Source organism: Poeciliopsis prolifica, unplaced genomic scaffold (assembly GCF_027474105.1).
Source record: "Poeciliopsis prolifica strain line A6 unplaced genomic scaffold, Auburn_PproV2 SCAFFOLD054, whole genome shotgun sequence".
Lineage (NCBI taxonomy): Eukaryota > Metazoa > Chordata > Actinopteri > Cyprinodontiformes > Poeciliidae > Poeciliopsis > Poeciliopsis prolifica.
This window is the reverse complement of record NW_026562429.1, coordinates 7,863-32,059: the sequence shown is the minus strand read 5'-3', so window position 1 is coordinate 32,059 and position 24,197 is coordinate 7,863. Positions and strand designations below refer to the sequence as shown.

Genomic DNA, 24,197 nt, shown 5'->3' with positions numbered 1-24,197 from the left:
AAGGAGTACGCCACTTCAAGGTGTACGGCCCTGCTTGTCATACAGGTGAACACTCCATAGCGTTTTACGATGCTGCATCCTCTTTTCACATCAACAGGTCCAAAATAATTTACACCAACATTTGTGAATGGTGGTAGATCAGGAACCACCCTTTCCTCTGGCAAGTCTGCCATTTGTTGTTGACTGGTTTGTCCTCCATACAGTCTGCAGACAGCGCATGTTGCTATGACCCTTTTCACAGCTGAAACTCCATTTGTTATCCAAAATTTTCTTCTTACGACTGAGAGAACATGATTTCTACCTCCATGACCAAGTTGTAAGTGAAAATGTCGGAGGATAAGATAGGAGATGTGCTGGTCCTTTGCCAGAATGAGAGGATGCTTAATGTTCTCTGGGATAGCTGCTTTACTCAGCCTGCCTCCAACACGCAGAAGCCCGTCTTGCAGCACAGGGTTTAGTTTATAAATTGGGCTACTTCTGGGTATTTCTGAGTTGCGGGATGTTAATGCAGCAATCTCATCAGGGAATCTTCCTTTTGACAAAAGGAAACTACGGATGCCTCAGCCTGTGTGAGATCTTCTAGAGACACACTTTGATTTCCCAGTGAGTTTTTGAAAGCTTGCATTTCTTTCGTCAACTCCAATGTCGATGCTTCAGACGTGCTTGAATTGGCCAGTTGCAATTCCCTTCTTCTTTTACTCAGTTTCAACAGAACTCCCTTTAGCTTAATGAACCAAGTCACTGCAGACTTCAATTTTTGCCAGTCTGAGAAAAACGCTATTAGCTGAGAAGTTGCATTTGAATTAATGACTGTCGCATTGATCAAGGGAGTTTTTTTTAGTTCTGGGTCAACAGCAGTTATACTGAAGTTCACTGGAGACTTGGGCCATTTATCTTCAGGTTCCCACAAGAATGTAGGACTTTCCGTCCACTTTTGGTGCAAAAGGCTGTCAACCTTAAACCCACGGGAAGCAACATCGGCAGGATTTAAAGATGAAGATATGTGTCTCCATTGTTCCACATTTGTATTATCCCTAATGGTTGTTACCCTGTTAGCAACAAAGGCTTGAAACCTTCTGTTTTCGTTTTTTATATATTTTAGAACTGATGTGCTGTCAGTCCAAAAGCAAGCCTTCTCCAACGGCAGCTGAAGCTCTGATTGAAGCATATTATTCAATCTGACGGCCATTACGGCAGCTGTGAGCTCTAAACGTGGAATAGTCACAGGTTTGAGTGGAGCTACTCTGGCCTTGCCAAACAAGAATGATACATGCACCCTCTTATTGTTATTCTGCATTCTAACATATGTAACTGTGCCATACCCACTCTCACTAGCGTCAGAGAAGTGGTGTAACTGAGCATTAACCACTTCTCCAAACCCCTGGGGCTTGATGCATCTGCTAACCCAGAAGTCAGTCAATCCCTCTAGGTCAGTTAGCCACTGGTTCCACTGTTTTTGAAAGGTTAGAGGTATAGGCTCATCCCAGCCCAGCTTTGCCCTGCATAACTCTTGTAACAGCAGTTTGGCAGGAAGTATGAGAGGTGCTAGGAATCCTAGCGGGTCATAAATAGAGCTGATTATTGACAATATACCTCTTTTAGTGGAAGGCTTTTCTTTGAGTTTCACTTTAAACTTGAAACGATCTGTCTCTGTGCACCATAGTAGACCTAGTGCTCTGTCTACCGGCAACTCATCACTGTCCAGATTCAACTCGCAAAGAGTTTGGGATCGCAGCTCTCCTGGGATACACTGCAGCACTTCTCGGCTGTTGCTAACCCACTGTGTTAGCGTAAACCTCCTCTGCTACAAATGGCTATAAGATCTTTGGCCATAGCACCTGCACTTTCCTCAGATGGCAGACTTTTTAAGAGGTCATCCATGTAGAAGTTTTTGTTGACTGTTAGTACAACATCTGCTGAGAAGTTTGACTGATATCCTCAGCAGTCTTTCTGAGAGCATAGCAAGCACAGCTGGGTGAGGAGACTGCACCAAATAAGTGAACAGTCATACGGTATTCCACAAGATCTTGCTCTAAATTACCTTGGGGCCACCATACGAAGCGTAGAAAGTGCTCATCAGACACCTTAACCTGGTGGAACATGGATTTTGTCCTGCCATTAACGCCACATAGTCCTGCCAAAACCTCACTAAAACCCCCACCAATGAGCTAGTTAGGTTAGGGCCCTGTAAAAGCTGATTGTTAAGAGAGATCCCTTGATACTCTGCTCCACAATCAAATCACTGTTTTTGTTTTTGTGGATGGTTTACACCATGATACCATACTTTGCCCTTTGCTGTTCTCAGCTGATGCTGTGGAACCCTTTCTGCATGTCCACTATTAATAGTATTAGTCATGAAGTTTGTATACTCTTCATGAAACACTTTGTTCCTTCTAAATCTCCTTTTCAAACCAAGTATGCGCTGCAAAGCGACTGAAATATTGTTTGGCATAAAGAGTTCTTCCCTTTTGAAAGGCAGATTTAGTTTGTAATGTCCATTCTCTAGCTGCGCAGAACCATCCATTATATCCAGAAATTTCTGTTCCTCTCTTGACATTTCCTCTTGTTCTGTGAAGGACTTCTCAATAAAATCATAGTTGTATTGGCTTATCAGAAGCTCTTCAATTTTATCAACTGTAGCTCTGTTGACTTGAACTGAACGATAGCCATTTTCAAAATCCTTGCAACCTTCTGAGGAAGCATTCACAACCCATCCTAGGAGGCTTCTAATTGCATAGGGCCCTTCACCCCTACTTTTAACCACCTCCCAAGGTTCCATTAGTTTAGATGCATTTGTGCCCACTAGCAGGTCGACCCCAGCATGTATGCGAGGAAGTTTAATGTCCTTCAAGTACGACCATTTTGACAGCTCCTCCTCACTGATGATATTGTCGGTGGAGACTGGCATTTCTTTTTGTGTAAACACAATGGAAAGCTCATAGAAATGATTTCCGTTTATCTCTGAAATCTCCAGGCCATTAATGATGGAGGTTGTCATTGTTTTACTGTGACCCATTGTTCGGAGATGAATCTGAGCCTTTCGACCTTGAATGTTGAGCTCATTAAGAAGTCTTTCAGAGCAGAATGTATCAGTGCTCCCTGGATCCAGAAAGGCATATGTTTTAATAATCTTAGTTCCTTTTGAACTTTTCACTTTCACAGGCAGGATTGGAAGAATCCCTTTATGGTGGCCAGCCCCAGTATGACCACATGTGGAGGAGGTTTTACAGCCCTTTGCTGTCTGAACCCACTCTTCCTGAGGGGTCTTTTCCTTCTGTTCAATGTGTAAAATGCTGGGATGCTTTTGGTTACAGTGTTTACAAGTACTGCGCTTATCACAGTTCTTGCTTAAATGTCCTGAATCCAAGCAACCAAAACATAAACCTCTGGTTTTTAGAAAGTCTAGCTTTTCTGTGTGGTTTCTTTCCTAATTGTCGACATTGTTCCAATACATGACCATCCTGTGTACAATACAGACAGAATAAATCTTTTGATTTGTCAACAACAGTTACTTCATTTTTGAGAGACGGTAAGTTACAGTCATCTTTCACTGAAACATGTGTGACAAAGCTGTTTCTTTTAAACTGTGACTTTGCTGGAGGTTTGCTAGGTCTTATGATTCCTCTAGCAGGTTGTAAATCCTGTATATCTCCAAAAACCAGATCTGAGATTATCCTAATCTGGTGTTCAATAAACACAACTATATCTTTGAAACATGCTCTTAGACCAGTTCTCTCAAAAATCTCATTGGCTTTTGTTCTCCATTTTTCTCTTAGTTTAAAGGGAAACTTTTGAACCAACATCTTCATGTTAGCTGGCATGCTTAACTCATACAAATACTGCAGTTCCTCCATTGCATTGCAGCATTCACGAAGGAACAGTCCAAATGCTTTAGTGCTTTAGCGTCTTCACCTTTGATGTTTGGCCAACCAGTGACCTTTTCCATGTAGGCTGCAGTAATATTAAATTCATTGCCAAAATGTTCTTTGAGGAGTTGCTTGGCTACCGCATATCCTCTTTCTGCAGTCATGTGAAGGCAGCTACGTATGAGGTCTCTTGGTTGCCCCCTGGTGTACTGTTCAAGGTAGTACAAACAGTCTCCTTTACAACTGGTCTTCGCTTCCACACAATGTTCAAAGGCTTTCATAAAGGAGTTGTACTGTAAAGGATCGCCATCATAGATGGGAATTTCTCGGTGTGGCAGTAACTGGCTTGTTTGCATTTGAACCAGAAGAGATGTTATATCATTCTGTTGTTTCAACACATTATAAAGTTCTCCAGTAGGTTGATTTTGAGTTGATGGAAACAGACTGGTTAGAGTTGTAGCCTTGGGATTGGGTAACATAATGGAAGCTTCCGAAGTTCAAACAGCAGGGGGAGCCACTTGTGACACCAAAGTATTGAAAACAGTCTCATCCACCTGCGGTGAAATATGCTTTTCACATGCTGTGCCTACATCTGACTCAACCTTTTTATCCAACAACAGTCCAGAACCTTCTGGAAGTTTCTTTGCAGGTTTGAGCTTAGGTCTAGCGCCCTTTCGAACATATGAATCCATTCCATCAGAGTGCCTAGATGTGATGCTGCCTTTAGTGCTGCCCTCTAGTACCATTAGCTTGGCATTAGCAGCAGCTATTTTAGTGTCCATCTCAAGCTGTTCTTTTCTTTTCTTTAGCAGGTATTCCTGCTCCTCCAGCATATGCTTCTCTTTTAAAGCGGCAGCACATGCCAAAAGTGCAGCCCTTTCTGCTTCTGCTTTTATTTGCTCAGAAAGCGTCGAAGATTTGCTGGTTGTTGTCGATGAACCCTTTTGGCTCCCAGCTTTCCTAAAAGACCTTACTGAAACATTTGAAATGCTGTCATGAGGTTCAATCTGCTCATTGTCCATCATGATCCCGCCACCACTGGGAGTTCTTGATTCAGTTTCATTGTTATTTTTACTTTTACTTTCTTTAATATCATCAGACACACCAGCTGAGCCACCTTGAGCCTCAGCCAACCATTTGTGCGTAGCCGCAATAAAATCATGAACATTCAACATTTTTGCTTGAAACCATATGTCATGTTTGTGCGCTTCATCCACAGGCAGTAATCCTAACAAACCCTGGTGAACCTTTTGTGTTTCTTCAGTCAAACCCAAAAACCTTTTAAATTCTCCCTTAATGTCACTCACACACCTTTTGTCACTTTACAACACTGTAATAGCTTGTCTTAATTTTGTGAGCTTGCTTAATTTTGCTTTTCTTTCACTTTCTAAGCTACTAATTTTCATCAACAAAGCTTTAGCTGTTAATTTCACTTGTCTTTTTCCAATCTCCCATTGAGAACTTTCGTCATCACCCACAATGTTACTTTGACCCTCTTGATCCAGAGCGATGTTTTCCTCTTCTGCCATATTTGGCAACAGCTTTAAGTTTATTGGCAAATAGTAGATTGATTGTAGAGCGCTCTCCTTTGTTCTAAGCAGTCTTCAGGCTGCTAACAATGCATTGGATTTAAGCTCGTCTCTTGATGTGCGCACGTAACCATAATGGTCATTCATTGATATCAGCGCTGACCCACATACCCCAATGATGCGTTGGCCGATATTGATGATCTCCGTCCCGAAGTCCGCTGATACGAATCTCAGTTGCTCCAATAGCTCGATCCCTGCAGCTCTCCAGCTCCGGTACGGTGTCCGACTCAGCGTTAGTGGAACCCCAGTGCAGAAGGCTCGGTGGAGCTTTCAAACGAACTTTCAAACGAAGACAGTTTTTTACTTAATAATGTAGCGTCCAAAATCCTTTACTTTAGGGCTACTAGTGGTTGCCTCTGGGTGTAGTTCGTTTTTACGTGCGTTCGGATTAAGTTTCAGAGTAGTGCTCTTCTTTAGTATGAAAGTCTTTTATTATAATTTCCATTTACATACATAAAGGTTCGTTTCTAACCCTCAAACCGAACACAGTAAAAAAAACTGTGTCCTCTTCCCAAAGGTCAACACCTGAACACCATTACAATCGACCTTAAATAACCCATCCCCCTCAGACACTCAGAAAACAAAACAATACGCCCTCTGGTGGTGACAACAATTGGCTCCTACAAATATTAATAAATAAAAGTAAATGTGAACATTTTCTATTTGAGTTGTTGCTTAAATTGTTTACTTCATTTTGTTTGGTTATAATTACACAGAACAGTTTCTAAATGGAAGTTCAAACATAAAATGGAAACCTTCATGTTCCTCCTATTCATATCTTGCAAATCAAAGATACAAAACCCGTAACATTTCGGTTTGGAGGCTCCCCGCAAAATTGTCCTGAGGGTTGAACAGACGCGTAGAGAAACCAGAAGATCCAGTTTCTGGTGAACATTGATGCTTTTCCTCTGACGTAGATCTTCCGACTCATCCATCTCATCATCACACCTGGGTTAAAGTGCCTGAAGCTCAATGTCTGATAAGAACATCTAAAGAGGAACCGGAGCAGGAAATAAAGCAAAAGCTGAAGAATCCGCAGCGTCTGCATCACCTGCAGAACAAGACAAGCTGAATTAAAATGCTGAAAACGTTTTTTACGTGTTGGTGTTTCTCGCTGTCTTCAGCCTGGCCTGCTTTGCTCTGTTTCTGTTTTACTCCGAGAACAGAACATTCATTTTTATCATAGCATTCAACAGAACCGCGAACCCAGAAGAACCTGCAGATCCGACAGTCCCACCAAACCCCACAGGAAGTTCGGGGAGGACTTTGGATCCGTGCCCCGACGTCCCTCCGGGCCTGCAGGGAATTCTATATGTGGAGTTCAGAACCAAGCGGACCCTGCAGGACGTCCGGAACCACGTCGGCCCGGACCTTCAGCAGGGAGGCCGGTACCGACCGACCAGCTGCAGGGCGAAACAAAAGGTTGGTGAAGTAAAACTGCTTGGTTAAAAATGCAGGAAGTTCATGAAATATTAAAGTTTTGATCCACTGAACATAAAACATTTTTAAAAAAAAATAAATAAATATTTTTTTAAAAAATGCGAAATTTTATATCAACAGGGAAAGATTTTGATTTCTTTTGATATTAAAGTCAGAATGTCTGCAGACTGATGAACTAGAATGTTCTGAGACTTTAGAGATAGAAATTTCTGTAGATTAAAGAAAATGTTTCCTCCGAAACACAAATAAACTCAGATGTTTAGAAAGATTCAAATTTTGACCAAAAAAAGTGAGAAATGAACAGATTGTTGTAGAGCCATGTTCTGCCGCCAGGGGTCACTGTTTCATCCCTTCTTACTGATTTATTTATTGGAGAAAACAAACATTTTGACATACATAAAAATATGAAATGTTCAAAGGTTCAAGGATGAAGTAAAACGTTTATGTTCCTACAAAACAGTTCAGGTAAAATACAAAAATATAAAGTGATTTTATGCTTTTAGTTTCAGTACATTCAGGTCTACATGTTATTCAACTATATTTTTATTATGTGTTGAGTTTTAGATTTCTCTTAAAAGAGCCATTCATTTCACACAGGGAGTCTAAGTCGTTTTTTCAGCTCACCTGGATGAAACAGTCAGGTGATCAGCAGAACCCAGCAGAACCTCCAGACCCAAACGGTCTGGACCGGCTGGTTTTAATGTCTCTGCTCCAGAACAGCTGATTCAAACGGTGTTATAAAGTTCTGCTAATAAATGAACCATCATTTGATTTGAACTGAAACCCAACACACCGTCCTGCACACTGGACTTTAACAACCACAAGGTAGTGAACGGAAGCAGCTGGAAGTCTTCTAAATTATAACTTCATGTTTTACATAGAAGTATACAAATGTTATATAGTTATGAATTTAAATAAAACTTCAGCAGCAAAATCTTGGTAAACATTTTAATAATATTCGAGATGTTGAAAGAACCTTCTGTGTCACAGCAGAACCAGCTTCTTATTTAAATCCTGTCATTGCATTTGGGTTTATCCATCCATCCATTTTCTGAGCACCCTTCTCCCTAACGGGGTCGGGAGGTGCTGGTGCCTATCTCCAGCTGTGTTTCAGGCGAGAGGCGGGGTACACCCTGGACAGGTCGCCAGTCCGTCGCAGGGCCAGTTGGGGTTTATAACTCAGATAATTCTGCACAGATTCAGTATTTTGTTTTACATCCCTCCACTAGGTGGCGGTCATCATCCCGTTCAGAAACCGTCATGAACACCTGGCCCACTGGCTCTACTACGTCCATCCGGTCCTGATGCGTCAGCAGCTGGACTACGGTGTGTACGTCATCAACCAGGACGGAGACGGAGTGTTCAACCGGGCCAAGCTCATGAACATCGGATTTGTTGAAGCACTGAAAGAATACGATTACGACTGTTTTGTCTTTTCGGACGTAGACCTGGTGCCAATGGATGATAGAAACCTCTACAGATGTTCTGATCATCCCAGACATTTGTCTGTCGCTGTGGACACGTTCAAGTTCGTTCTGCCCTACGCCACCCTCTTCGGCGGAGTCTCGGCGTTGTCCAAACAGCAGTTCCTTAAAGTCAACGGCTTTTCAAACACCTTCTGGGGCTGGGGGGGTGAAGAGGACGACATGTCGCAGCGGATCTCTTACAGAGGGATGTCCATATCCAGACCAGACTCCGTCATTGGAGGTACAAGATGATAAGACATGATAGAGATTCTCACAACGATCCAAACCCAGTAAGAGTCGAGAAACTGAGAGAAACGTATTTTAATATGGGCAAAGATGGGCTTAATTCTCTGGATTACACAGTCAAGGAGATTAAGAAGAATTTATTATACACTTTTGTTTCAGTGGATGTTTAGGGTCCAGCAGGCTGATGTGGATCCAGATGTTTCTGTCTCAGGGTTCAATCAAAGCAAAACTCAACTTAAAACCAGGAGAACAAAAACTTTGTCCGATCTGGTCAGTCCTGCAATCCACAGTACAAACGTTTTATAACGTTCAACTCAGTCCAAACTGGAAACGATGCAGCAAGCATGTGGCGACTGTGGACAGGAACATCCTACATTAAACGGGTTGAAGCCTCCAGCAGAACCACCTGGTGGATCAGGAAGGCGGGTCCATTTTATGAACTGACAGAACTGGATCTTCAGACCAAAGTAAAACTGGTTTTACTTGATTCTCCTAAATTCAGCCATGATGTTTGATTCAAACCCTGAGGAGCAAAAATGGATTTTAATTTAAATCATTTTTATATACTGTAAACGGTAAAGGGAAGGACTTTATTAAATAAACAAAGAGGGATGATATGTAATGAAGTGATTCATATAAATAGTCTTATAACATGTTTCTAAGGTTATTGTACATGTAAATATGAACCTGGTTGAAGGAAAGGTTAAATATGATTTAAGTTAAAATGAGTCTTTATTCTCGTTCAGTCTCAAATGGTTTCAGTTAAATGAGTTTTATATGCAGTTTCTGCAGCTTCCTCATAAAGTAGAGAACAGAGGAAGTGAGCAGCTGCTGGACTGCAATAATTTATGGGATTCAATGAAAATAAAACTTATTGTCCTAAACAAAACATTGTCCTGATTCTGTTAGAGAGGCAAAGCTGAACCAAACTACTTATATATTTAAAGATATTATTATTAATGTAGACTATGTCTTGTATGGTAAAAATGTGCAAAGATTATTAAATTGAACATAATTTCCTCAGAAAACATTGTAATTAAAGCTAAATTGGTCTTGAAATCCTAACATCTCAACAGCCTGGCTGCAGGTCAGACCTGGAGAAATGTTCTCATCTGACAACAAACCCAAAATGAATCCCAACCTGAACCGTCTGTTTATGTGACTGGAAAACTCCAGTGGACTTTGTTCTAACAGGTTTAACTGGAAACCAGTATGTCCAGTATGGAGCTGCTGTCAGAAAAACCTCAGGCTGATTTACTGCTGGGCATTAAAAGATCAGGAAGAACTTCAGTTTTTTCTGAAATGTTTTGTAATTTTCAATGAAAATAAATTAATTTGTCTTTGAAATACTAAACTCATTTAAAAATATTTAATATTTTTTCTGTGTAATCTGATGAATGAATGAAACCTTTAAAGCTCTATTTGGTTTTCTCAGAAAACATTGTGATGTATTTATCACTTATTTGACATTACAGTAGATACTATTCACATTCATTTATAAATATTTAAAACACTCTTCATCAAACTGGAATAATATAAATAACAGAAATGTGACATGAAGATAGAAAAGCTGCAGTTTTTATTCCTGGTTTTCAGTAACAATAATCTGATATGCAGTTTGTAGCTTCAGTAGCTTCCTCATGAAATGGAGGCAGACAGGAAGTACGTAGCTTCTGGTCCAATCTGATTGGCTCACAGTGAAATCTAAAGAAAACAAGAAAACCACATCAAAGAAATTCAACTAATTGAAACAAAACACAGAGGTAAAGTGTTTCAGTTTTAAATAAAGAAGTAAAGAGTCACTTAAGTTTTAAAATAAATTCTAAACTTTACTTCAGTTTGATTTTACTGGAAGATTACGTGTTAAATGTTTCCAATACACTACTGCCCTCTGGTGGTAACTGCACATATAAATATGTTTATAATTCACTAAAGAAGCAAACTTCATGTATTTGACTCCAATCTACATAGATTGTGTTAAATTAGTTGCATTTTCTGTGTTTTAGTCAAATGTTGTTAAATGATTCATGTTAGTAAAACATTTATGAACCTTTATGGTTCAAAGGACCCTTATGGTCCTTTGAACCATAAAGGATAACTAATAGACCACAGGCAGCACAGGTCTTGTTAAAATAATAACTGCTTGAAAATGTATTAAAAGGAAGGATTTTTAAAAGTCTTACATGAAAATAACATTATTTATAAGCTAACACCAAAACTCTGGAAGATATTTAAAATCCACCAATGAACCTTACAGTTTCTATAGAAATCAGGAGGATTAAGGAGGTAAAGTTTTCCTTCAGGGTGGATCAGAGACCAGCTGTTACCAAGAACCTTAGAGAGTTTCTGTCTTTTGTTGAGGAGTCTGGTAATATTTCATAAATATGCAGCCTGGTCTGTGTGAAATATCGGAGTGATGAACAGGAAGCTGCCATGATGGTGAATAGAGAAACAACTCAAGTTTCAGACAAACAGGAAGACGGTGATTTCAGTCAGGAGACTCACTGAAGGGCCGCAGAGCAAATGGCTTCATCCTCACAACTTCCAGATTAAATCCTGGTCCTTCCCTCAGATAACTGCATCAGAAACATCCACCAAGAGAATATTGATGAGTTATGGATTGGTGGAGTTATGGATTGATGAGTTATGGATTGATGAGTTATGGATTGATGAGTTATGGATTGATGAGTTATGGATTGATGGAGTTATGGATTGGTGGAGTTATGGATTGATGAGTTATGGATTGATGGAGTTATGGATTGGTGGAGTTATGGATAGGTGGAGTTATGGATTGGTGGAGTTATGGATTGATGAGTTATGGATTGATGGAGTTATGAATTAATGAGTTATGGATTGATGGAGTTATGGATTGATGGAGTTATTGATTGGTGGAGTCATGGATTGGTGGAGTTATGGATTGATGGAGTTATGGATTGATGGAGTTATGAATTGATGAGTTATGGATTGATGGAGTTATGGATTGATGAGTTATGGATTGATGAGTTATGGCTTGATGAGTTATGGATTGATGAGTTATGGATTGATGAGTTATGGATTGATGGAGTTATGGATTGGTGGAGTTATGGCTTGATGAGTTATGAATTAATGAGTTATGGATTGATGGAGTTATGGATTGGTGGAGGCTGTGGTGTGGGAACGCCTTAGAGGAAGATGCTAATGGTACAGAAATAGGGGAGCAAACTGAATGAAGGAGGATGCTGAGTATAGATATGAAACTGTATGTTTATGTTCGGTGGCTCTGGTTTTCATTCTGTTCTCTCAAACTTTCCTGTTGATCGATTCTCTGTTGGATCCTCAAGCTAAACCACGACACAGACTGGATGGAGAAAATGAAAGAAAGTTTTGCTTCACTTTGGTGAAGAAGTTGATAATGGCGATCACAGCAGACAAAGAAAAGATTAGATTCTCCATCTGTTGCTGATCAGCCTCAGCTTTTGTTTTATCACTTTTAGTTTCCATGTTGTTCTGCTTGTTCCTGCTGTTTACTTCCTCTGTTCATCAGCCATTAACATTTGTTCTCAACTTTGTGGTTTATTTGATGCTTATATTGCTCTGAACAAATGTTTTCATTTTAAATAGTTAATGCTTTTAGTTTCTGCTGCTCTTCTAATGTTGTCTGGTTGAGTTCGTGGTGTTTGCGGGTCAGAGGGGCATTCTGACGCATTCTGATGTCGTTCTGATGCATTCTGAGGTCGTTCTGACGCGTTCTGATGCGTTCTGACGCGTTCTGATGCGTTCTGACGCCGTTCTGATGCGTTCTGATGCGTTCTGATGTCGTTCTGATGCGTTCTGATGTCGTTCTGATGCGTTCTGATGTCGTTCTGATGTAGTTCTGATGAGTTCTGATGTCGTTCTGATGCGTTCTGATGTCGTTCTGATGTAGTTCTGATGAGTTCTGATGTCGTTCTGATGCGTTCTGCTGCGTTCTGATGTCATTCTGATGCGTTCTGATGCTTTCTAATGTCGTTCTGATGCGTTCTGATGCATTCTGATGCGTTCTGATGTCGTTCTGATGCATTCTGATGCGTTCTAATGTCGTTCTGATGTCGTTCTGCTGCGTTCTGCTGCGTTCTGATGTCTTTCTGATGCGTTCTGATGTCGTTGTGATGCGTTCTGATGCGTTCTGATGCGTTCTGATGTCGTTCTGATGCGTTCTGCTGCGTTCTGATGTCTTTCTGATGCGTTCTGATGTCGTTGTGATGCGTTCTGATGCGTAACGATGTCGTTCTGCTGCGTTCTGATGACGTTCTAATGTCGTTCTGATGCTGTTCTGATGTCGTTCTGCTGCGTTCTGATGCATTCTGATGCGTTCTGATGTCGTTGTTTGATAAATCCAGGGTTTGGTTCCTGTTGTGGTTCCAGCAGAACATGGTGAAGTCCTGATGATTTCTGTTTCCCTCCAGAGTGTTTTAGGTCTTTCAGGCAGGAAGGCCTCTGCTGTCTGGCGTCTAGTCGATCCAGAAAAGTTTGGGTTGAATTTAGCCTGCAGTTTGTTCAGAGATAAAAATTGTTTTTTTTTTTTTTTTACAGTTCTGGGTTTGATTTGGTGTCAGCTGTTGACACAGATTTAATGTTTAAACCTCATATTTTCTGCCTGAGCTCCTCTGTGCAGGTGTTACAGATCTGGAGCACAGAGTTGATAAAGTTTTTGAACTTCCTTCCTGTTCACTCTTCCTGTTTGCTCTTCTGTTCGCTTTCTGATAAATACAAATAAAAAACAAAAATCTTATTTTTTGTTGTAGCAATTTCCCCCCAAAATAAAATGTAATACCTTTGTAAATGGTGTCTAATAAGGTCTTTAAACATTTTCTGTCTGGTTTTTTAATTCAAATGAATTTTTGTGTTAGTAAAAGTGTTTATTATTTGCTCAAATAAATCATATTCAGGTAGAAAGCAGCAGTTTCTTCATCTAATTTGATTTATCTGACCTTTGACCCCCCCCATGGTGGAGACTGAAGAATAATTACTTTAATATTTTTCCTTTTTGTTTAACGTTGAGGAAAAATATTATTGTTGATGTGAGAAGTTTTGAACTTCAGATGGTTATATATTTTTGATTTCTGGAGAGAAAATTCAATTCATCAAAATCCCTCAGATGGATTTCCACATCTGTTCCTCTACATAAACAAACAATAACTCACACAGTAAACTTACAATTAGATTTCATTTTATAATATTTTGTCTTTCAACAATCTAGATGTGGAAATGACATAATGAAAATATCAATTTGTACAAAGATTTATGTTTCTTTCTCTTTTGATTTTCCAGGGCCCATTAACAGAGGAGCCAGAAAGAAGATAAGAGAATCATCATAAAAGTAATTCCAAGAAGAAACTCGTATTAATCAGGATTCACTTATTAAAACAGAAATGCCTAAAACCAAAGACAAATGTGGAAACAGGTTCTCCTCGTTCTGTTGCTGCAAAACGGCATCAGAACCAGGAGAACCCAGGACTGGAACCTATAATGATACAAGTTATGACTCACTTCCTGAAGGACGGAGTTTTCTTGGAGCATCATCTTCTCAGTCAAAAATAAACCGGATTTTGGATGCAGATTTTCCTGAACAATCAACAAACAAAAAAACTCAAAGGAAACCGAGATGTTTTTCTGGAATGATTCGAGGAAAACCAGATGTTAAAACATTGTTTTATGGAAGAACTCAGAGGAAAATGACATCTTATTGTGGAATGGTTCAAAAGAAACCAGATCATCTGTCTGGACTTGGATCTGAAGAAAACTTTGAATCGCTCTGTTCCTTTATCCAATTGCATGTTGATGAAATCAGTGACAGCGCTGCAGATTCATTTGCTGAGATCAACAGCAGCAGATCCTCATCAGACATTGAGTTTGAGGAAATCAAACCAGCTGCTGAACAAACTGATGGAACTGAACCTCAGATCAGATCAGAAAACAACAAACCTGCTGAAACTCTGACCGCCGTCCTTCATGAACAGCTACAAAACCTTGAGTTAAGTCAGAGGACAAAATCCTCTTCCTGTTTGTCTCAGAGTTGTCCCTCATTGAGTCAGGATCCTACTTTAGACGTCAGTAGACCAGATGCTAACCCATTGTTATATGGAAAAACTGCCAGGAGAAGGGGACTTTGTTTTTCAATGTTTCAAGAAAGACCAGATCATCTGTATGGATCTGGATCTGCTGATCACATAGCAAAGATGTCATCTGAACGGTTAAGGGCAAGAATATGTCCACCTCGAGCTCCACTTCCAGGCTCAATACTTCAAAGTGAAACTGAGGAAATAACAGAAACCAATAAGGGAACACCAAGACAGCCTGAAACCGAGTCAGTCGGGTCTGTTTCTTCAACAAATAGAGAAGAAGGAGGCAGTAGTTCATATTCTTCCCAGTCTCCCTTTGAGACTGGGAACTTTGTCCGGCCTGCTTCTTTATTTTATCCTTTGGATTTTTCAATGTGCAGCCTCAACTCTTCGCTCACAGATACTTCCTCTGCTGAAACCAAGAACCAAGGAAGGTTTTGTTCATTAACTAAAGTATCTGCATCAGGAGCTGCACGAACCCTCCCACCCCTCCCAACCCTCCGACCCCCGACCCAACCTGCTCTCTCTTTACCCCCCAACGTATCGTCACCAACTGTAACCTCTGCATCCACTGCAGATACGTCTTCAGCGAACCTCGACTTCTCTCTTTCTCATCTAGATGAATCACACAGTCAGTATGTGGGACCTTTCAGTCAATCTGGGGCTTCTTATATCCCGCCTTCGTTCCACAGAGTGAGAACGTTTCCACAGAAAGGCCTCCAGAACCTTTTGACCTGCTAGAACCGCCGTGCTTAAAATACAGCAGACAAGATACAGCAGGAAACCAAGATGAAATAATGGAGTCGGTTGGACATGTGAGCGACTCCGTCCCAAACAGATCAGCCTCTGCTGACCTTCTCCTCCCTTCAGCATCTGGTTTGAGAAGAAGAGACCGCAGCGACTCGTCTCCTTCTGTCCTCTGTCCTCTGATTCATCAGGATCCTCCTCCAGACGTCAGTATCTTACCCCGAGCTGCTAGTTTACCCAGCATGAAGCTCCAAAGCAGCTTTGAGGAGTTTACTCCTGGTTTCTGTGGAGATCCAGATGATGAAACCTACCGGTTCCAGTGCTCCGGTCCAGGCCTGTACCAGTGCAGAGTGAGCGGCCTGGTGTTTGCCATGAAGGGAGGAGGAGACGTGTTTTACAGGGTTGTTCCCTGGAACAGGACATTACTGAGCCCACATGGCAAGAAGCCTGCAGGACCTCTGTTTGACATCAGCTGCCTGCAGCAGTCTGTGGCTCAGCTTCATCTCCCTCACTGTGAGGTCCGCTCCACTGGACCATGTCACTTCCTGTCAGTCGCTCATCTCCATGACGGAGGCGTGGAGTTCATCAGGCCTGAGAGGATCACAGAGACTCACATCATTATCAGCATCTCAGGGTTTTCTGCTTTTGGGAACGTCAAGGATGAGGATTCTCCTGCTGACCCGGTCCGAGCCTTGGTTCTGCTGTTCTACAGACCTGCAGCTGATCCTGAGTCAGAACACGAGATTAATGTGTTGATGCTGCCAAAGAACGTTGTTCTCAACAATGTGCTGCGTTTCAGGAGGAAATTAGACGAGAATGAAAGATTCCTGGAGACGCCTCCAGACTGCAAACTGCAGCCGAATCAGGTTTACTCTCTGTCTGTCTCTCCTGGTGGCGACTCGGTTCTGGTTCAGCCCAAAGAAGCCGAGTTTGATGCAGAATCCTATGAAAACTACGTCTCAACGTTCCAGGTGGTTTATGAGGAAACGATGAAACACATCAGACTGTCTCTGACGGACAGCAGCTCCTGCAGCGTCTGGGACAGACGGGTTTGTCTTTCTGCTGCCGGAGTCAGAAGATCCTGTGGGCCGACTCGACAGAACCTCAGTCCAAAGGAGCAACTGATGGAGATAAGGATCAACTTCAAGGATGGAGTATCAGGACCGGTTCTGCAGAGTCTGCTGGACAATCTGCTGAAGGAAAAAGTCATCAATGATTCAGAGATGGAGGAGGTGGCGGCGGAGAGAACCAGAGGAGAAAAAGCTCGACTTCTAGTCGACACGGTGAGGAGGAAAGGAGATGATGCAAGTTCAAAGATGATCCACTTCCTCTGTGAGCTCGACCCGTTTCTCTCTGAACATCTGGGTCTGATGTGAGGAAGAATCTCTGATGGACTTTATTGACCAGGAGGTTCAGCAGCTGATTTTACGTCTTTATTACGAATCCAAAGACGAGATTTACTTTCATTTTTATAGCAGACAGACAATAGAGGAACGATTAATGATCAGCACTGACTGTAACGTCTTGTGAGCATAAAATATAATTAATCACAGAAATGAAGAGACGGCTCATTGTTGGACAATGAGTTTTGCTGACCTCTGACCTCTGACCTGTTCACTGTGTTCTGCAGGGGCAGAAATGTTCAAATAAATCTAAAAATAATTTTTTCCCCTGGATCTGTTAACATTATTGAACCTCAGATTAAATTATTTCTGCAGATTTCACAGTTCAGATTAATATTTCATAAGTTGACCTTCATTTTCTTTCATCTGTCCGTATAAATGTGAGTTTGGATTTTTCTAAGCAGTTTTTCATCAACTGAATAAAATTAAAAATCTGTCATTGAGACATGAAACATCAGACTTATTGAGTAATATGTACAGATTTAGAGCTTCTCCTGTCTTTATATAGAAATAACCACATTATAACGCCAAACCATTCACATTGTGTCACTCAGATATATTATAAACACATTTTATAGTTTGTGGTCATTCATGATTTGACTAGACCAGTGGAGGCTCTTTTCCAACATGGACGACATCAGCAGTGTTTTTATATATTCTGTCATTTTGATGATTGTGCAGAAATAAAACTGGAGCTGACAGTTTCTGTGAACTTTTATTAACTAACTGCCTTTATCTCACTTAGCAGATGAACTTTGACCTTTCTTAGTTTTTAGATGTTTTAAAATTAGTCTTGATTAAAGTAGTTAGAAATTTATTTCCCAGTTTTTTTTAATTCTCCAAAAGTATCTTTCAAAGTTTAGAAAGTTTTTAGCATAAATTTGCATAATGAGGTCTTTGTTCACAATTAAAATATGTGATGTCATCACATCTCATTTAAATAAATTTAAATGCCATAAATGTATTGTTATTTACAGTCATGCAGAATATTCCACTCAATGTTAGGAAAACATGCTGTGGATTAAAAGCCTGTTAATGTTTAACTTGCAGTCAGTCAGGTGAGTCTGGAGCTGCAGGTGAAACATTTAGGATCAGTTATATCAGGGCCACAAGGGACAATTTATACATAGTTTTATGGCTATTTGTTTAAAAACAATATTTAATAAAGAAATGCTACATCTCTTCCCTTTACAGAAAAGTTTTCAGTTCCGGTCGTTTCTTCAGTGTTTCTGAGTTTCTGAATGTGAGAAACAGCAGATCTGATCCGAACGGCTTCGGGTCGGATCAGGTCCAGAATGAGGATCAACCAGTTTCCTTCCTGGGTCTCGACCTTTGATGAGTTTAGAGGTCAAAGGGATGGAGAAGCTTTTCATCACATCCAACCAAAGAAATTATATTTTCACACTAAATTATCTCCATTATAACCAGTTAAACTTGTTGTGGCTTTAAATAAAGTAAAACAATGAATTCTGAGTCAGATCAGACCTGCAGGTTCTGGTTCTGGTTCGGTTCTGGTTCTGGTCCGGTTCTGGTTCTGTTCCGTCAGAATCAGCTTTAAACACCAACATGAGAACATCTTGGAGTTTTACTGAAAAACAGAAAGAAAAAGTTTCAAGGAGAATTTTAAAAGGCCTCACAGCAGAAAAAATGAAAAATAAAATGTTCCTTTAAATTATTTTGCTTTTCAATTTAAGATGAAGACTTGATTGATATTTGTTAAAGAGAAATGAGAATTTTAATCTGAAAAAGTGAGAAAGGAAACGGAAGAAAAGAGAAAAACAGTGAAAGGGAGGAGAAATGAAAACAAGAGTTGATGGAGGAGGATCTGGATGTGAGTCTCTGTTATAACGGTGAGTCTGATTATCATCAACTCCACTGACAGGCCGGTCCGGTTCTGTCGGTACCGGTCCTGGTTCTGGTCCGGTTCTGTCGGTACCAGTCCGTTTCTGGTCCTGGTTCTGGTTCGGTTCTGGTCCTGGTTCTGGTTCGGTTCTGGTCCTGGTTCTGGTTCGGTTCTGGTCCAGTAAAAGGAGGCCGGACATTTTAAATTGACTTTTTTCCGTTCAGAACAAACCAGGAAGTTAAAGGTTCGGTTCTGTTGGACAGATTCGTCTCGTTGAGTCTCTCATTTCTCTCATTTCAACCTCAGAACATGAACGAGTCAAATGAATAAAATATTTATTTTAAAATTTAAAGTAAATATTTTAATTAAATTTAAATTTAAAAACTGGATGTAAAAACGAGAGTCTCGTTTCCGGTTAGGGACCGTCTGCAAAGTGACGCTCCGGGAAGAAAACGTCAACAAAAGCTATAAAACATTTTTGATACATAATTAGAAGAAAACTGTGTGAGGTTTATTATCCAGGATGAATTTACAGTTTATTTATGTCATCATTAGACAGTGAAGTGAAGCATCGCAGTGTGGAGACGATCTCTGAGCGCATGCGGCTGTTTTCCTCCTGTCTCTTTAAGATCCGGGTCCTCATTACGTCACTAGAGCTCCATTTATGCTGGTTTTGGTTTTTGTGAGTCGTTTTCCAACCTCCTGCTGGTGTTTCTGCAAAGTTCATGTTCAGTGAATGATGCTGATAATTTTCTCACTGCTTTAACTAAAACATTTAACAGAAGAAAAAAAAAACATTTTAACTACAATTACTTTATTTTATGCTTCGATAAACCTCTGAAGCTCTCCTTGCTGGAGTTTTTTCTCCTCCTTGTTTTACATTTAAATGTTTTAAAACAAGTTTTTTTCTCCCTCATCATTATTTCTGCTTTTGATATTTTAGGATGGACAAAATCTGAGGCCTAAACAAGAAAACAAAGGACCAGAATCTCACCAGGTTTCAGGAAGGAGTCACTAAATCCAGGTTAAGATGAAACGAAGAAGAAAAAGTTCAGTTGAAAGAACTTCACCAGATTCAGTGAAGGAAGAAGAAGAAACATCTGAACATGGAGACGACGATGAAGTTGGAACAAGTTCAGCTGGTTTTGAATTGTTGGACACATCTGAGACCTGCAGTCCCATGGAAAGAAGGAGGGCTGAATCCTCAGACCTGTCTTTTGATCGGGAATCTGATGAATTCCAGATGCCAGCTATCGGGTCAATATTAGAAGAGCCATTATATGATGAGTCCAATCCAGTAAGACCTCCACATCAAATGTCATTTCCATTTGTAATAGCCAGCATGCTGTCAGAGACTGAAACCACGAACCAAGGAAGATTTTGTTCATTAACTGAAGAACCTCAAGCAGGTTGTTCAATTGAACAGTTGAGAGCTGAACGAACCCTCCCAATCTTCCCACCCCTCCCAACCCTCCGACCCCCCACCCCTGCTCTCTCTTTACCCCCCAACGTATCGTCACCAACTGTAACCTCTGCATCCACTGCAGATACGTCTTCAGCGAACCTCGACTTCTCTCTTTCTCATCAAGATGAATCACACAGTCAGTATGTGGGACCTTTCAGTCAATCTGGGGCTTCTTATATCCCCGCCTTTGTTCCACAGAGTGAGAACGTTTCCACAGAAAGGCCTCCAGAACCTTTTGACCTGCTAGAACCGCCGTGCTTAAAATACAGCAGACAAGATACAGCAGGAAACCAAGATGAAATAATGGAGTCGGTTGGACATGTGAGCGACTCCGTCCCAAACAGATCAGCCTCTGCTGACCTTCTCCTCCCTTCAGCATCTGGTTTGAGAAGAAGAGACCGCAGCGACTCGTCTCCTTCTGTCCTCTGTCCTCTGATTCATCAGGATCCTCCTCCAGACGTCAGTATCTTACCCCGAGCTGCTAGTTTACCCAGCATGAAGCTCCAAAGCAGCTTTGAGGAGTTTACTCCTGGTTTCTGTGGAGATCCAGATGATGAAACCTACCGGTTCCAGTGCTCCGGTCCAGGCCTGTACCAGTGCAGAGTGAGCGGCCTGGTGTTTGCCATGAAGGGAGGAGGAGACGTGTTTTACAGGGTTGTTCCCTGGAACAGGACATTACTGAGCCCACATGGCAAGAAGCCTGCAGGACCTCTGTTTGACATCAGCTGCCTGCAGCAGTCTGTGGCTCAGCTTCATCTCCCTCACTGTGAGGTCCGCTCCACTGGACCATGTCACTTCCTGTCAGTCGCTCATCTCCATGACGGAGGCGTGGAGTTCATCAGGCCTGAGAGGATCACAGAGACTCACATCATCATCAGCATCTCAGGGTTTTCTGCTTTTGGGAACGTCAAGGATGAGGATTCTCCTGCTGACCCGGTCCGAGCCTTGGTTCTGCTGTTCTACAGACCTGCAGCTGATCCAGGCGTCACTTCCTTCCTCAATCTGTTGCTTCTTCCAGCGAATGTTGTGATCCGGGAATTGAAACGGACCAGGAAGAAATTATTTGGGCCGGAGACGTTCATAGATGCTCCTCCAAACTGCAAACTGCATCCGAAGGAGACCTACTCTCTGTCCACCAGCCCTGCAGGAGAATCGGTTCTGGTTCAGCCCGCAGAAGCAGAATTTGACCCAGAATCCTACAACAGCTACTTCACCTCCATCCAGGTGATTTTAAACAGCATCATAGGAGACATCAAGCTGAGTGTGAAGCAGGCGAAAACCTCCTGCTGCGTTTGGGAGAGTCGTGTTTGTCTCGTGGCTCACAGACTGAAACCGGGTCTCCCTTCTGACCAACAGCTGAAGGAAACCCGGACCAGAATCATCGATGGGATCTCAGAACCGGTTCTGCAGAGTCTGCTGGACAAACTGCTGGAGAAAAAGGTCCTGAGTGACTCAGAGAGGGAGGCGGTGGAGGCGGAGAAGATCAGGGGAGACAAAGCTCGAGTTCTGATCGACACGGTGAGGAGGAAAGGAGATGCTGCCGGTTCTGAGATGATCCGGTTCCTCTGTGAGCTCGACCCGTTTCTCTGCAGACATGTGGGGCTGATCTGTGAGAAAGTGGAACCAAACCAGTAAATCATAAACTGAAGGGAAAATAAGGAGCCATAAACTCAAAGACCTGTTAGAAACAAACTGAGCATCAAAATCATTGATTATGGACAAAACATTTATCTTAAATTGGACTCTTATTGTGAAATCCTGTGTTTCTGTGTTGGAATATTTGATGTTTTTTATTGTTTATAACAGACAGTTGTTGGATAATTAGATGTTTTCAACCTGTTTTGTTTACTTTATTGATGTAGCACCAATTTACAACAAAGTCAGTTAAACAAAGTACATAAGGTCAGAACTCAGCTGCTAATGCTAGTGCTAAGGATATGCTAATGCTAAGGCAGTAGCTTTAGCATTCTGGTTGCCATACAAATATTAATATGTGTATTCATGGTACTTTGAAAGATCGATGAATAATTTTGCTTCCTCTAATCCCAGATGTGACATCATCAGGCCTGTCTGTTCTTCAAGCCGCCATTTTGGTAGTCAGTCAGTAGAAGTTTGTTCACATTATATTAATCTATCTAAAAACTATCTATTAAGAATTAATTATCCAAACTAATCCAAGCAAATGATTTTTCAAAGATTATTTTATTACATGAGTTTGTTTTGAATTGTAAACTGGTTGTTGTTCTTAATTAGCATTGAAGCTAAGTTAGCTAACAAAGTATATTTATAATCACACATTATTATATGTGTAATATATTTGTTCTGCTATTTATTCAGAACAAATGTCACTGAATTATTTTACTGTTTTTATTCTTATTTAATTTTTTTAGTATTCTGTTTATCTTTTCATTTTACTCAGCAGTTTAGTTGAATGTTTCCAGCCTGATTATATCATTTGAAGTATTTTAACTGAAAGTTTGAAGTATTTTGTTGATAAATTCTTATAGTTTAGTTTCCTGTTTATTCTGTATATATTGAGAAATTCATTCTTTCATATTCTGTAAAACATTAACTCCTCAGGCATAAAACATAAACCAGTGACAGGCTGGGAGATTTTCTCTAATATTTCATGATAAACAGGAAGTTTATTGTAATCTAACATTGATGAGTCCCTCATCATTCAGTGACTGTGGAAAATGTGCTGCTTGTTTCTCCACAATGATGTGTTGAAATGTCCCAGCATTGATTCGTCCCTAAAGCCAAAGTTCACTCATTCATCCTCAGAGCCTGATGGATTCTCTTCACCGCTGGAAACTTGATTTCTGACAGTTCAGAAATAATCGGCTCTTGTCATTTATTCTGTCAGAGGCTTGTTTGTTTCTGGGGACCCACGTTGGGGACCTGTGCAATATGTCCTTTGAGTCTCCATGCTGTCCTGTCCTCAGGTGATTGTTCTCAGGTGTGTCTCGTTCCCTGATTACCTTCTGTGTATTTAAGTCACAGATGTCTCTGTTGGATGTTCAATATCTCTCTGTCAGGCTGTCCATCCGCTTACCTGTTACTCCCAGTGTTGAGCCTTTGTCTTCTGCTCAGCTGTGCTGCCAGGATTTTGGACTTTGGATTGTGTTTTTGTACCATTAAACCGTTTTGGATATTTTCTGTAACCTGGGTCTGCTGTGTTCTGCCTGACCACCTCCACCACAATCCATGACATCTGGTGATCCTCTCTCCTCCTCACACTATTTAATTTTTTGGATCCAGCTGGAAAAATCTACATTTTTAATTATTTACTCAAAGCAGTTTGAAAACTTGTTTTTCTGTTTTAGTTTCTTGTTTCCAATCAACGGCTCTGTGAGCTACAGATCTCTCCATTAGACTTGTGAAGGTATTTCCTTTAGAAACATAAATTACAATGATTTCACTGCACTCAATAAACTTGGATGCTCTTCTGAGTTCAACACCTGCCTGCTACCTGTTGCCCCCTGACTCAGATTCATGGCCTACAGCGCCATCTAGTGACCAAAGAGGAAATGTATCACATGTTTGGTTCCTGCAGTGCCTGGAGACACGAAGGTGGAAAAAGCAACAGCTGATGTTACAGAGAGAGAAAGTTTGAGTCAGAAACCTTTATTTACTCTGATAATATAGCAGAGATTACAGTTTATATATTCATATATAACATGTAATAATTCTGACAATCGGTTTACTTTTAAAACCAAATCAGTCCCATGTCATTTCCAATCTAATTCTTTAAAATCATCCAATCCAATCTCTGACTGAGAAATGCCATTTAATCAATCAATCAATCAATCAATCAATCAATCAATCAATCAATCAAATGTTATTTGTACAGCACATTTCAGCAGCAGCCTGGCATCTCAAAGTGCTTCACGTCATAACAAACATAGAAACAAAGTCATGCTTTGGGAGGTTTTTGCCCAAAGGTTTACTGGTTTCACTCCTACTGGGTTAAATGGAACACAATAAACTGATGAGCTGTAAGTAAATCAATAAAAGTATTTTTATTTGTGATTTGATACATCATTTGATTT

At 40.8% G+C, this 24,197-nt stretch overlaps 3 protein-coding genes and 1 pseudogene across 3 annotated transcripts; all 4 read left to right on the top strand.

The window, feature by feature from the left end:
• Positions 1–6,550: 6,550 nt before the first annotated feature.
• LOC129378901 (beta-1,4-galactosyltransferase 2-like) lies at positions 6,551–9,865 on the top strand (annotated as a pseudogene).
• LOC129378987 (uncharacterized) lies at positions 8,991–15,428 on the top strand. The gene is made up of 2 exons (XM_055059498.1): positions 8,991–9,074; positions 13,897–15,428. The coding sequence occupies exon 2, from the start codon at positions 13,998–14,000 to the stop codon at positions 15,426–15,428; it is 1,431 nt and encodes a 476-aa protein (XP_054915473.1). The 5' UTR covers positions 8,991–9,074; positions 13,897–13,997.
• LOC129378985 (caspase recruitment domain-containing protein 8-like) lies at positions 15,398–17,097 on the top strand. Its single transcript, XM_055059496.1, has one exon. It carries the CDS (start codon positions 15,485–15,487, stop codon positions 16,808–16,810), a length of 1,326 nt encoding a protein of 441 aa, XP_054915471.1. The 5' UTR covers positions 15,398–15,484; the 3' UTR covers positions 16,811–17,097.
• Positions 17,098–18,629: 1,532 nt separating this feature from the next.
• Positions 18,630–23,501, top strand: LOC129378874 (uncharacterized). Its single transcript, XM_055059369.1, has 2 exons — positions 18,630–18,687; positions 19,624–23,501. Exon 2 carries the CDS (start codon positions 19,711–19,713, stop codon positions 21,778–21,780), a length of 2,070 nt encoding a protein of 689 aa, XP_054915344.1. The 5' UTR covers positions 18,630–18,687; positions 19,624–19,710; the 3' UTR covers positions 21,781–23,501.
• Positions 23,502–24,197: the final 696 nt, after the last annotated feature.